The following is a 13,009-nucleotide window of genomic DNA, read 5'->3' as shown; positions in this document are numbered from 1 at the left end:
CCTCTTTCTTTAGGCCTAGTGACCCTCATGGTCCCTGGATGAGACTGTTGGGGTCCCAGGGGAAACAAGGGGTTGCACAGGTGGTCCCAGGTCCCTGGAACTCCTTCAGCAGCCGCCGGCAGAACTGGGAAGTGCCAGCAGAATCTCAGCTGGAGGCCTGGAAAGGCACCTTGGGGTCTCTGTCCGCCCTCGGCTTCAGGGCGCTGTCCAGCTGGAGACGGAGCTGCAGTTGGCAAGATAGCGGCTGGATGGGGGCCCTGCCCCCCGGGGTCCCCCACCTGCCGGCCAGGAGGGTGATGCTGCAGCCCAAGCCGGGTTGGTCCAGTCTGGCCCTGCTGCTCCTCCTGCCCCCTACTGGCCATACAGCTCGGCCAGGCGCTGGAATCGTGGCCCCCATTCGTGAAGGTAACAGTAGTCCTGGTCTTCGTCTTCCAGGCTGGACAGGATGGAGCTCAGCGACCCACCGGCCGAACACTCCCCCTCGTAGTCATAGATGAGGGCCGTGTCGTAGGGGGGGACACTGGGGTCACTGTCGGCTGCCTCCAGGCCCTACACAGGAGACGGAGCAGGAATGAGCACAGAATTCTAGAGAAGGTGGAAAGGACCTGGGAGGTCTTGCAGTCCACCCCTCACTCAAGGCAGGAGACCTGGCTTATACCGTCCCCGTCAAAGGAGTTGTCCAGTCCGTTCCTGAAAACCTCCAGTGACGAAGCACCGGCTGGTCACAAGGCAGATTTAAGAAAGGTTGGGTGGGGGTCCCCCTCGCCCTTTTCCCACCCCCCCTCCCTGCCGGCCTTCTTGCCACCTTTCACCTCGTTGATGAAGTCCTCGATGTCAGAAGGGCATCGCTGGGGGTGCTGGTACAAGGCACAGCTATGGGGGGCATCCCTCCGCCGAAGGGGCTTCCCCCGGGGAGTCGAGGGGCCAAAGAGATCGGGGTCACGCAGCTGGGAGAGGTCGTAGGCATCCTGTGGGCAGAGAAGGGACGCACAGCCATCATAGCCCCATAGCTTAGAGGTGGGGAAAGGAGCTGGCCCCATGGCAACCCCACTGGTCTCACCTGGTCCTCTTCGCCACCCCCCTGCTCGTCGTAGTTGAGGATGTTGTCACGCAGGTCGTCCTGCCAGGCGCCCAGCAGCCCCTTGCGCAGCACCTGCCGGCGAGAGTGCTCCAGCCCAGCCACCAGCAGCACCAGCACTGCCCAGGAAGGGCAGGTCAGAGGCCCCCGTGCACACCACCCTCCCAGCACTCGGGGCAGCCGACCACACCTGCCTCCTGCGCTGCCAGCTCCTCTCGGGACTGCCCTGCCCATGCCCAGGCAGGCTGGGAAAATGTACCCGGCCAATGCAGCGCCCCCCCCCGCCAAATTACATAAATCCACATTCCCCCCCCCACACACACACATTGCTGCAGGAAAATGGGGAGGGGGCCTGGGGCACACAGGAGGGTATCTTAGCGCCAAGGTCTTCCTCTTTGCAGCAGGAAAGTTCTTCAGCCCAGGGGAGATCCTGGTGATGGACAAATGTCCACCCCCCAGGCCCAGAAATAGGATATGCGTCCTTTGGCTTTACAGATCCACTAACCTCCCAGCATTGACCTCCCCCCATGAACTTGGGGCAGATATCCGACTTCCCACTTCCTTTCTGGGACACTGGGGATTGCAGTCCCCTCCCCTTCAGCTGCTGGGCAAAGGTCCCAATCCAGCATTCAGGCACTTACACATGAGTAGGACAGCACTGCAGAGGATGGTCATCAAGGCGCCCAAACTGAGGCCTGCCGTGGCCCCCACAGTGGCAGCTTTGGGAGCCCCACAGGTGCCCCACCGACTGCAGGCACAGACCGAGATGTTCAGCAGCTGCTCTCGCACCCGTGGCGGGATGCCAGAGTCACTGACCAACAGTGGCAGGATGTGAAGACCCTCGGACACATCCACGGGAGGCTGCAGCAGCACGTGGGTGTCTGGAGTGGGTGAGGGGAGCAGGAAAGGGGGCATCAAGTTATTGATAACTGGGAACTGGACTTTTCCGATGCTCAAAAAAAAAAAAAAAAAAGCCCAGGGCCTGTCGCATCGCAAAAGAGCTCAAGAAGTCACTTTTCAGCTAGTTTCAGATTTTTAGTCCTCGGATTCCCCCAGTTTGGTGTCTGGCAAATTCGAGGCTGCCAGAAATCACCCCTCACACACCCCAGTCCAGTGCCTGGCAGGCTCCAGCTGGACCAGAGGCTAACTCTCCCCACTGAACGTTGCAAAGTAATGTGCTCTGTGGGGAGGAGCCTCTACCAGGAAGTCCAGTCCAGCCCGCCCCAAAGTCTGGGTTAAGGTCCCTTCCCCCATCACACGTGGGACCCAGGAAACCCAATTACCGTTGGGGTAGCTGAGAGTCCAGTTGTGGGCACTGCTGGGGCCAAGATGGAAGCGGAAGGGCCCTGCGTGGGGCGCCAAGTCCTCATCAGTGGCGCTCAGGACTAAGCCAGCCTCTCCTCTGCACAGCGACCCCGTTGTGGGGAAAAGGGAGGGCGCATGGTCGTTGACCTCCAGCACTTCGATGGACAGGGTCCCAGTGGCCGTGAGGGGAGGGATCCCTGAGAGAGAGAGAGGCAGACCCTGAGGATCGCAGCAGACCTTGGGGGTCTCTCCAGCCAGAGGCAACTTCCATGGAACGAGGGGTGGGCTGAGCGCTTTTCCCAGCTTCCACTCTTTTGCCAATGGCTGCTCAAAGGGGGGCCCAGTCCTGGCCCGGCTAAAGACCCTCCCTGAGTCCGGACCAGCCTCAGCTGCTCCTGCGGAAATCAGTTAGCCGGATTTTTGACCAGGACTGAGTTGCCCTCTGAAGCCCCCTTTGCTTCTTCTCTCCCCATCCTCCCCTGCTCACCCCCTCACCATTATCAACTGCCAGGATCTGTGTGATGTACCAGCCATCCAGGAAGGCTGACCGTGGGGGTACTTTCTGGAGGGCTTCCATCCGGCCCGATTCGGGGTCCACCTGCAGCCAGCTGGCCAACTCAGAGGCCTGCAGGTACCTGGAGAGAGGAGATGGGCTCAGGGGATGTATACTGTACATGCACACCCTCCCCCCATGTGCAGGACTTGCTTCCCAAAGAGCAAAGAATGGAAAGCCCCCTCCCCAATTTGCCAGACCCTCTGGAAGATTCCTCTGAGATCCCAGCTGCATCTGGAAAATGAGTGGGGTGCAGGGCTGACTCAGAGGCAGGGAAACCCAGTAGGGACTCCTTAGACATCATCCTGTGGATTTTTGCAGGGCTTGCTTTTAGGGATGGAGTTAATGAGGACTAGAGACTTCATTGTTACAACAAGAAGGAAACGAGGGTTGGGTTTGCTGGATTTTACCCTGAGTTCCGAATCCTGAGCACTGGCCAAGCACTGCACCTGTGCAGGATCTCCACCGGCCGGCTTGGATTTTGCTCACCTGAGCTGCTGAGCCTGCTGCGTGTCTGGGTCCCTGGCCCGGAAGAGGGCGATCGGGGTGCCAGGAGCTGCCCCTTCGTTCACCCTCCCCCTGCAGGGGTTGTCCAGGAAGAAGGGAGGCTCGTTGGCATCCATCACCTGGAGCTGCACCATGGCCAAGGCGTGGGTGGCTTTGGGGGCGGAGGGGTGCAGGGGGCTTTGGTTCTGCACAGAGACCAGCAGCTCGTAACGGTTCTGCTCCTCGTAGTCCAGGGCCTGGCAAGTGGGGGAGAGATGGGGAGACATGGGGAGGGGGAGCGCCAGCTCTTCTGGGACGCTACTGTCACACATGCACACACACACACACACCGTGCACGGCTGAGCCTTGGCCTTTGCTCTGCCGCCCCCCCCCCCTCCTGTCCTGGTGCAGAGACCTCCAGCTCGCCTCTCCTTCCTCTCCCCCCCCCCCGCCATCTGCTGCAGAAGCCGTCCCGGCCTTCCTTTTCCCCCTGGAAGGCTGAGCCTGCTGTCCTTCCGCTTCTGTCCGGAAAGCTTCAGACGGTTACTGGCCCACCACGTGGGGGGGGGGAGGAGAGGCTCAGCTAAAGTTGCAGGATGAATCTTTTCTGGGCCCACATTGCCCCTGCGCCAGAGCAGAGCCTGGCTCTTCCTTACCTTGGCCAAAGAGATGACCCCCTCATTGGTCAGGGGGTCCGGGTGGATGGAGAAAGCTCCTCTGGGGTCTCCCTCCAGGATGGTGAACTTGGCCAGCCAGTTGGGAGAGCCCGGCTGGTCTTTGTCCTGCACCGTCACCCGCCCAACCTCCACGCCAGGCTGGTTCTCGGGGGCCTCCATGTGGAACTGCACGAGAAGGGGGGCAGGCTGACCAAACCACCGAGGAGCCCCCCTTTCAACCTGCTCCTCCCCAGGAAAGAAGAGGGGTGGCTGAGGATGACCCCACCAGCAATGATGGGATCTTTTGGGTTCCCGTGGGGCAGCTAAAGGGCATTCTAACAGCTAGGGAAAAGGAGATTTACATGCTGGCCAGCTCCCCCACCCACCTTCTCCAGACTTGAGGGGTTTCAGGTGGGGCCGCAGCTGCTGTGTGACCCACAGAAAGGGAGAACTGAGTTGAACTCCGCCAAGCAGGAATTCTGCAGAGAGCTGCTCCTTCTCTGCCCAACCTCTGCTAGCGGGGTAAGACAAGACCTCGTTCACAGGTGAGGGTGGGCCAGACCAAGATTGGCCCCCTCCTCTTCATCCTATGATGCTGGGGGGTTCAGGAACCTCGCCTTCTAAGCTCTTGGCCCACCTCCTGTGCCAGGGACCTTGCCCAGCACTGCTTGAAGGGGGATGCCCAAGGAAGGGAGATGTGCAAGGGGTGGGGGGTGGGGATAACACTGCCTCTGCACCGTCTCTCCCCCCAGGCGGAGGGGCTGCTCTCCCACCTCATCCAACGTGAATTCAGGGGGGTTATCATTGATGTCCTCCACGTAGATGACCGCTGTAGCTGTGGTGGTCAGGCCTTCTCCAGCCATGTCAGCCACTTGGAGTGTCAGGTTGTAACTGCCCGTCCCCTGCACAGGAGTGCCAGAAACCGGTAAATGCTCCAGGAGTTCACAGTAATGTGCTGGGTTGTCAGCCAGCCGTATGTGGGACCCCCGGGCCATGCACTTCCTCAAGCTCCACTTGCTGACCACCTCTTCACTGAAATGACTGAACCAGTTTTGCAGATCAAATAAAAAGAAACGTCAGCTACAGATGCCTCAGGCTTCATCAACTAGATGTTTTAAATACTATTTTGTGCAGTCCTTAATAATAAAATAAATCCAAGTCTTGTTGCTATTAGCAAACAATTTGATTGTTAACGCTGCTAACATTGGATGTTCTTGTTTTGACAACATATGAAGATGCAGCCTTTTTCTTTCTTATGCTTTACTCTTAGAATTAGATGATGCTGTGGGAGGAGGTGGAGTGTGGTGGGAGTTAGTTAGACATAACAATATTGTACTAGCCTGTGAATTCAGAGCTTGAAATAAGAGATGATAAGAATTGGCAGGTAGCAGAACAGGAGGGAAAATTTGCATTTCAAACTAATTGGAGAATGTGATTTATGAAGTTAATTGGAGGAGGGAATTGTGCTTTGATACTATGTGCTCAGGGGAGGGGAATCCAGTTTTTGGCTTCAACTATGTTAGTGCCGAAGCTATGCTACTCCCATAAAGATTCTTTAAGGTAAACAATGCCTCGAAGTTCTTTGAGGAGTTTCATCTGTCGGAACCATGACATTGATTTTGTAAAATAATCAGGGAACATTTTATAACAATAATTGTGAAAGAGTCTACAGTAGTTGAAGTACTATAAGTTAGAAAGGAGGCATGGGCATTGTAATTAGGAGACCTCTCTCTCTCTCTCTCTCTCTCCCCCCCCCCATGGCCCTTTTTCTTTCATTTTGTGCCACTTTGTCCCTTAATTAGTGGCCAGAAGCTGCATCCAGACACACAAGGGAGAGGTCCATACCTCGCGGTCCAGCCCTTCTCCGGCGATCTGAATTTCCCCAGAGAGCTCATTGATGGTGAACAGCTCCGCCCCTTCTGGGCCCAGGATGGAGAACTGGAGTGCCGCATTGTCTGTCTCGGGGTCGTCAGCATCTGTGGCTTCTGCCTTCAACACAAACGTCCCTGAAAAACGCCAAGCATTTTTAGAGGCAGCCCGGGGCAATTTCTCTCCCGGCTGAAAATTTTCTGGGGCCTCTTTGGAAACACAATTGTCGCCCACAGAACAGAGTTTGCTCTGCCACGTGACCCAGCCCCACAGGCTCGGGGGTCACGCTGTAACTGTGGGAGAACCAAGAATGGAGGTCAAGATAATCACGTTTATCGTAGTTGTGTAATTAGTGCTTCCAAGGGCAGCCAGAAAGTGCACAGGTCAGGCAAATAATTAAGTAGATGGTTTGGTAATTCAGGGCTACTTAACTAGGGAGATGCACCATGAAAATTAAACGCATCCCATTCCCGAACGTGGGCTGGCCCCTCGTCATGGTCACCCAAAGTGAAGGCAAGGACAGGGCCTGCCTGGGCCAGGTCAAAGGGGAGCCGGTGCTACAGGATCCGTTCTGCCCCTTGGAAGACATTTGGCCAGACCCAGAGGAAGGTCCGGGCTACCCACCTGGCTCGGCCCCTTCCACCACGTGCCCTGTGAAGATGTCCTGCTGGAAGAGTGGCCGGTTGTCGTTCTGGTCCAGGACGACGATCTCCAAGTCGGTGGGCTCTTCCAGAGGCACCCCGCCCAGGTCGAGGGCAAAAGCCTTGAGCTGGTGGTGGGGAGAACAGAAGGAGGCCCATCTCAACTGGGGAAGGCAGCCTCTGCTCCCCTAAGGGACTCGGGACGGCTTATGGGGCAGGGTTTGATGGAGGTGGGAGGACTTCCTGCCCCCACCCTTTGGATAGAACTGGGGGGGAAAGGACCCAAACATCTGGATGCTGAGCTGATCAGAGTCTAACCGCAGCTTCCTTACCCGAAAGCGATCATGTTTTTCCCGATCCAGCACGGTATTGAGGTAGACCTTGCCGCTCCGGTTATCGATGGAGAAGATATCCTTGGGGTCTTCATCAACCCCGGGGCCCTTAATGCTGTAGACTACCACCCCTGGCTGCTGCTTGTCTGACTTAATCTGCAGAGAGGGAGGCAGACTCCGGGGGCTGAGAAGGCCTCCCCAAGCTCTTTCCCTCTCGCCCCCCACCCACACCTGAAGCTGAATAAGGTCGAAATCCCACCAGGGTTGGGACAGCAGAAGCTCCGGAGTTGGACTATTGTCCAGGGACGACTCTGGCTGCATTTTCAGCCAGTTTTTCCAGCTGTTCCTACAGATGTAAGAATGACCGTGGACTTGTGGCATGCTGAAGAAGGCCTAATGGGGAAATTTGGGCTCCCCTCTAGAGTTCGATGGGGAATGGGATCCCCTGGAAATGTGGGCCCAGAGGTCGCGAGGCATGGGCAGCAGCAGACCCATAACCCCCGGCCATCACATGGGTGGACACAAAGCAGGATCGTGAACACCCATCCCTCAAGGTGCTAATCCCTAAAGCATGCCAATTTAGTGACTGCATTTGTACTGCCTCTAAGCTTGCCTTTGCCTCCGTCTGCCTGGTCTCTAGGGGGGAGAAAGTCCGGCTGCAGAGGACTGAGTGCCTAGCTTTGAGAAGCAGCCGGCGAAGGTGTGGGCAGTGGCCAGAGAGGGGTCAGCGCTGGACTGAAGAGTGGCTGTCCAGCCACTGCCTCCTCGAGTCAGAGGGGTGGCACAGCAGCAAAAAAAGCTTTTTTCTTCCGCTAGTCCCGAATGCCCTTCCCTCCTGAAACTCTGCCTGCAAACCTCAGCTGCCCGTCTCTCTCATGCCCACCTGGACCAGAAGGTGGGGCAGCCGCCGGTAGTTCTCAGGTAGGCTGATGGGGGGGATGACCCAGGCCCGTTTGACCCTCCTCAGGGCGGCTTTCTCCCGTGGCTGCAGCTGCGGAACAGGATGCCTGCCAGAAGCCAGCCCTGTGGCACAACAGGCGTCCTGCTCGGAAGAAAAGGCGAGGCGGTCAAAAAAGTCAAGATGGCGGCCATGGCAGTGCCACTGAAGTACTGCCTGATTCTTAGGTGTGTATTTGTGTGCGAACGGGGAAGGAGAGGGCTGGGTCAGCCTGCGTTGGTGGAAAATCAGAAGGAACCAGAGGCCTCTTGTCCTCCCAACACATTTGATTAACAAAAGGACGTTGATGCCTTGGACAGGTGCTGCTGGAGTCCCTGTGACTTTTTTCTGTTGCTGCTCTCTCACCCCCACCCTCTGCCCCACTCCAGGGATTAATCCCCACATGCAGCACATTTGGCCAGCAGCTGCGCTCAGGCCTCCTCGCAAGCGGAGGCTGCAGAGTCTCCTCAGGGAGACCGGGGGGGGGGGCATTTCGCTGGGGAAGGGCCGGAGGGTTATGCATATTCCTTCTTTAAGGAGGCAAGTGCGCTGGCAAGTTAAGAGTGATACGCAGCCTGGAAGAGCCGGAGAGTCCCTGATGGGGCTCCGGCTTCCTTCCCCTGTCTGGGGAGATACACTTTCCTTTGTGAGGCCCAGAAAAGCAGCATTTGGGGAAGAAAACAGATGGCAAGTTTGGCAGAGACAACGTTGCTTCAAGATGAGGCATTCTCAGCCCCCCTTCAGAGGCCAGGCGGGGGGGGGGAGTCCAGCCAGGAAGCCCAGCAGGGGCAGGGAGCCCAGGGCTGCTTCTCCTTCCTCCCCACCAGCCCGGCCTTGCGTGGGATTTCTCGGCCAAGCCGTATCCCAAGGGAGTGGCGGGGACTTCCGGCATTCCTTCCCTGTGTTTGTTTCGGGAGAATTCGGCCTCTGGCCCTTTCCCACAGGACGCTCCAGACTCTCGGTGACTCTCCGGCCGCAGCTGGAGCCTTCATTCGTTTCAAGATCCTGGTCATACCAGGGCTACTTCCTGCCCAAAATAGGATTGTGAAACACGGCCTATAAGCCAATTTTAATTAAAAGCCATTACAATAATTTGGGAAGCCTGACCAAAGCATGAACTCTAAAACATTCCTCAAAATTCAGGGAGATCACGAGACTTTCAAGAGGCTGCTAAAGCTGACATGGGAAAAATCTGATTTCATCCCATTTCGTGCGGCAGAGGCTGCAGCCAAGAAGAGCCTCTTCCTGCTGACCCCTAACCTTGGGGACTGGCTGGAGGGCTCACGGGGGTGTCCTCCAAAGACGGCCTTAAAGAGTTTCATACTTGGAGGGGCCTCTGCCGGTGTAAATGGCCCTCCAGAACTTGGATCCCAGCCATTCCAGAACCCAGGCAATGTGCTGTGGGAGCTTGGCAAAACCTGGCAGGCGGGTCCCTTGGCTGAAAAGAGAGGCTTTGCAGGCTGCCCAGACTTCACCTCCCACCCTGGGACTACTCAAAGGGACCTGCCCTTCTCCCGGCCATGGCCAGCTCTGAATTCCGCTCCAGCAGGTGGCTGAACAGATGCAGAAGCCGCTGGTGGAAGAATGCCGCCTCCCCACAAGGCCCAGGCAGGGGGCAGGGTGCCCCTCCCCTCTCCTGCTGGGCATGCAGACAGGCTTCCCCAACCTGGCGCCCTTCTGAGATGCTGGAGCTGCTGAGTTGACGGGAAGTGCAAGTCAGCAGATTAAGTCTCCCCCCCCCCAAAATACGATTTAGAGGTGGGGGGGTCTTGCCAACTTGCACAGAAGTGGGTTAGCTTAAAATGGGGGGGGGTCTACCAGCCACAGGACTGGCCAAGCTCAGCCCAGTTTAAGCCTCTGGGGGCAGACAAGAATTTGGGGGAGGGGAGATGAACTGTGCCCTTCCTTGGCCCGGCTTCCCTCCCTGCAATTTCCCCCCTCAGTTAAACTTCACAGCAAAGCAGATCTAATGCAAGCCACATGGAGCCCACTCCCCACCCAACCCCAGCCGAGGGCTCACATGCTTCCACTCCCAGCCGCCCCCCCCCCGCCCGACATTCCAGGCTTGTGTTGTCTTGGGGCAGCTGGCAGAGGCAATGGGGGTGCCTCCTTCCCTCCCTGGGCAAAGAGCCAAAGGGCTGCCTAGCTAGGACAAACGCCAGCCATTTTGCCCCGTCTGCACCTCCGAAGGAGCAGCATCCTCACCCCACAGAGGAGGGGTGGGGAAGAGAAACTCCTGAGACTTTTGTGCAGAGTTGGGTTCTCTCTCATTTTTAAAGCCTCTTTGCCCCTGATGCAGGGAGGCACCGTGGGGTGGGGAGCCCTCCGTGTGGTACCCAGAAGCTAGAAAAACTGGATGGGCTGAGACCTGTGGCTGCTTGACTTTGTTACCTTCCAGGTTTCCTGCCCGGGGGAGAGATCCAGGGCCCCTGGCATCGGCCCCCTTTCCAGACTTTAAACCGAGGTTCATGGAAAGCTCTTCTGACACGGGCCAGATCCGGTGAGCCAACACAAAGGCCTTTTGCAAGACTGCCCTCCTGGCCCAGTGCAGATTCTGCCTCTTGGGTCACCACAAAGCCAGAAGGGGCCCCTCTGGGCCAGGCAGGACCCTGGCAACGGGCACTTGCCCAGCTCCTCCTGTGGGTGCTTCTCTCCCACAGATCAGCCCCAAGAGCCTGAGGGGACACCAAGACTCTCTCCAAACAATTTAAGGGGGGGCACCAAGGCCGGTCACCATCGCAAGTCCTGCAGCATGGTCTCTGTAGTCCAAAGCAGGAGCTGCTGAGGATTCCCTTCCCACAGCCGAAGAAAACGCTCCAGCCGCTGCTAGGAGCTGCCCCCCCCCAACAATGGAGTTTGAACTGGAGTGGGAGGAACTGCGGACTCTCCACTGGAAGCCCCTCTGGCCTCCACCAGCAGATCCTTGGCTGGATTCCTTCTGACAGCTGGGAGAGCCACCCTCCCTCCCTCCCTTCCTCTTAAGAGGTCTCCTGGGAAGGGAGTGGGGCTGCAGGGCCCCAAAAGGAGCCAGACACACTGAGCCCCAGCGAGGAAGGACCTCAGCCCCATCTCGCCCAGCTTACCTGAGCTGCGAAGGTGGCCAGGAGGCAGGAGCTGAGCCAGAAGAGGGGGACCATCTTGGGCAGCACCTGGCCAGCTGTTGCCGGAGTGCCCCTGCCTGCTTTCCTCTCTCCAAGGGGGCTGAGGCGGCTCAGCCTGGGACAGGAGCTAAAATAGCCTCGGCCGGCTGGCTGTGACAGACAGCACATGTGTTGGGGCCGGTCCAGAGGCTGGGAGAAAAGGGCCGGATGGCCTGAGCTGAGGGGGTGGGTGGGTGGGCAGGGTGTCCGGGGGGAGAACAGCCATTCCAAAGAGAAGCCGGAGGGGAAGGAAGGCTAGTTCTGGGCAGGAGCAGTGGTGGGACTCAGTCGGTTCGCACCAGTTCGGTAGAACTGGTAGCTAATTTTTTGTTGCCCAGGCACAAAATGGACTTCTGGAAGCAGCATCCACACAGAGAACCGGTTGCTCACATATTTGAATCCAACACTGGGCAGGAGTGAACAAAACTCTCAACTAGAAATTATTCTTCTAGTAAATTATGGAACTAAACGTTTATTTGCTATTTAATATTTGTTGCATAAGGAGACATCCTTAGTTTTCTAGTCTTCTTCGAGATGAGCTCAGTGTCGGGTGACTTTTGTCAACATGTCCTTCTAGTTTTATTGCCAGTGTTAGGAAAATGTTTCTTTTTCAGGATTTTTAAAGCCCCTCAAGTCCCTCTGCCAGACCAGAAGCTCCTCAACGACTGAGGGCCAGCCAGGAGCTCTTTAAGGGAGGGGCACTACCTTCCTCTCCCCACGGAGGGCATCCCACTCTCTGCCCTGGCAGGCAGAGCAGCAGCTGTTGGCTCTGAAGCAGTTGGCAGCTCTGGTGCATGTGTGTGTGTGTGTGTGTGCGTGTGCGAGAGGGAGGGAGGGAGGGAGAGATCTGGCAGAGCTGCAGCACCAGCTGGGCACCGGGGCTCCTGCCCAGAACGGCCAGAGTCTCTTCCCATGGAGGGAGCCCGCTGTGTTGGCAACCCTCCTTTGCTTCCTCTTCAGAGACCTTCCACGGCTAAGGAGAGCGGCGTCAGGATCGGTAGGGCCACGAGGGCAGCACCCGGGCCGGGTCCCCTGACTCGTGGGGCCCTCCGGCTTCAGAGCTTCGAGCCCCGCGAAGGAGCATCGGCTGCCCTAGCGCCGCGCAAGCGGGCCTCGGTAATGCTGCGCGGCGGCCAGCAGGGGGAGCCCCAGCACTAGCAAAGAGCTGAGAAGCCCCCGTTGCCTCGCCTCGCGCGTGGAGGGAGAAGGGCCCTTGGCACGACGCAGACGCCTCCGTGCAGCTTTCTCGGGAGCGATGGGTGTGTGTGCGCGCCAGGGCCTCCTTCGGGCTTTCTTTTTCCCACCTCCCAGTCCAGCTGACGTTGCTGGAGGAGCACGTCAGGTGCCCAGATCCGATACAGCAAACTAAGTGATAGGAGTGTTCCAGTATCTCAGGGGCTGCCCCAAAGAAGAGGGAGTCAAACTATTCTCTAAAACACTAGAAAGCAGGACAAGAAGCAACGGATGGAAACTAATCAAGGAAAAAAGCAACCTAGAACTGAGGAGAAATTTCCTGACAGTTAGAACAATTAACCAGTGGAACAACCTGCCTCCAGAAGCGGTGAATGCTCCAACAGTGGAAGTTTTCAAGAAGTTTTTGCCTGAAATGGCCGTAGGGTTTCCTGTTGAGCAGGGGGCTGGACTAGAAGGCTGCCAAGGTCCCTTCCAACTCTGTTATTCTGTTAAGTAGCTGCTGTGACCCAGCCTGGCTTCCTTAAAGGGAGAGATTTGGCCAGGAAAGTTCAGATTGTGGGGAGACATTTCTCTGTCACTCACTTCTGGTACACAGCCTTCGGAGAGCGATGGGACCCAGAAGGACCCAAGGGAACCAAGTGACTCCTTCAGCATCCGGTGGCATCCACACACACGTGGACCCATGAGGAAGGGGTGGGCTCTTGGTGGCCAAAGCGGCCAATCCCCTTTCAAGGCCACTGGCTGACTCCAGCTGCCGCTTCTGATAACCGCTGATCTGTCCTAGCTGGCTCCTGGCCACGCTGCCCTGTCGCCCCACA

General features: G+C 57.5%; 1 protein-coding gene across 6 annotated transcripts; it reads right to left on the bottom strand.

The window, feature by feature from the left end:
* Positions 1-100: 100 nt before the first annotated feature.
* On the bottom strand, positions 101-11,097 carry CDH15 (cadherin 15). Of its 6 annotated transcripts, none has more exons than XM_039331001.1 (14): positions 10,941-11,097; positions 7,804-7,965; positions 6,921-7,076; positions 6,572-6,716; positions 5,924-6,084; positions 4,852-4,980; positions 4,079-4,264; positions 3,426-3,679; positions 2,879-3,018; positions 2,362-2,580; positions 1,720-1,959; positions 1,061-1,197; positions 813-968; positions 101-549 (listed from the first exon to the last, which is right to left on the bottom strand). In XM_039331001.1, the coding sequence occupies exons 1-14, from the start codon at positions 10,992-10,994 to the stop codon at positions 352-354; spliced, it is 2,337 nt and encodes a 778-aa protein (XP_039186935.1). In that variant the 5' UTR covers positions 10,995-11,097; the 3' UTR covers positions 101-351. The 6 variants fall into 6 exon arrangements, with proteins under 6 accessions (XP_039186935.1, XP_039186936.1, XP_039186933.1 ...); XM_039331002.1 differs by having other exon boundaries at positions 7,804-7,962; XM_039330999.1 differs by having other exon boundaries at positions 7,804-8,884; positions 10,941-11,043.
* Between the last annotated feature and the right edge of the window lie 1,912 nt (positions 11,098-13,009).

Source organism: Crotalus tigris, unplaced genomic scaffold (assembly GCF_016545835.1).
Source record: "Crotalus tigris isolate CLP2741 ecotype Arizona unplaced genomic scaffold, ASM1654583v1 scf7180000024433.1590703, whole genome shotgun sequence".
NCBI lineage: Eukaryota > Metazoa > Chordata > Lepidosauria > Squamata > Viperidae > Crotalus > Crotalus tigris.
This window is presented reverse-complemented; position numbering and strand designations above follow the sequence as displayed.

What these genes read in the sequence shown, in the direction of transcription:
- CDH15 (XM_039330999.1), bottom strand. Translation starts at nt 8,349, where the DNA reads ATGCCCCCCCCCCCGGTCTCCCTGAGGAGACTCTGCAGCCTCCGCTTG. An exon ending in GATCCTGGCAGTTGATAATG is followed by an intron (nt 2,581 to 2,878) that starts GTGAGGGGGTGA and finishes TCTCTCTCTCAG; the next exon opens with GGATCCCTCCCCTCACGGCC. An exon ending in CAGTGCTGTCCTACTCATGT is followed by an intron (nt 1,198 to 1,719) that starts GTAAGTGCCTGA and finishes CTTCCTGGGCAG; the next exon opens with TGCTGGTGCTGCTGGTGGCT.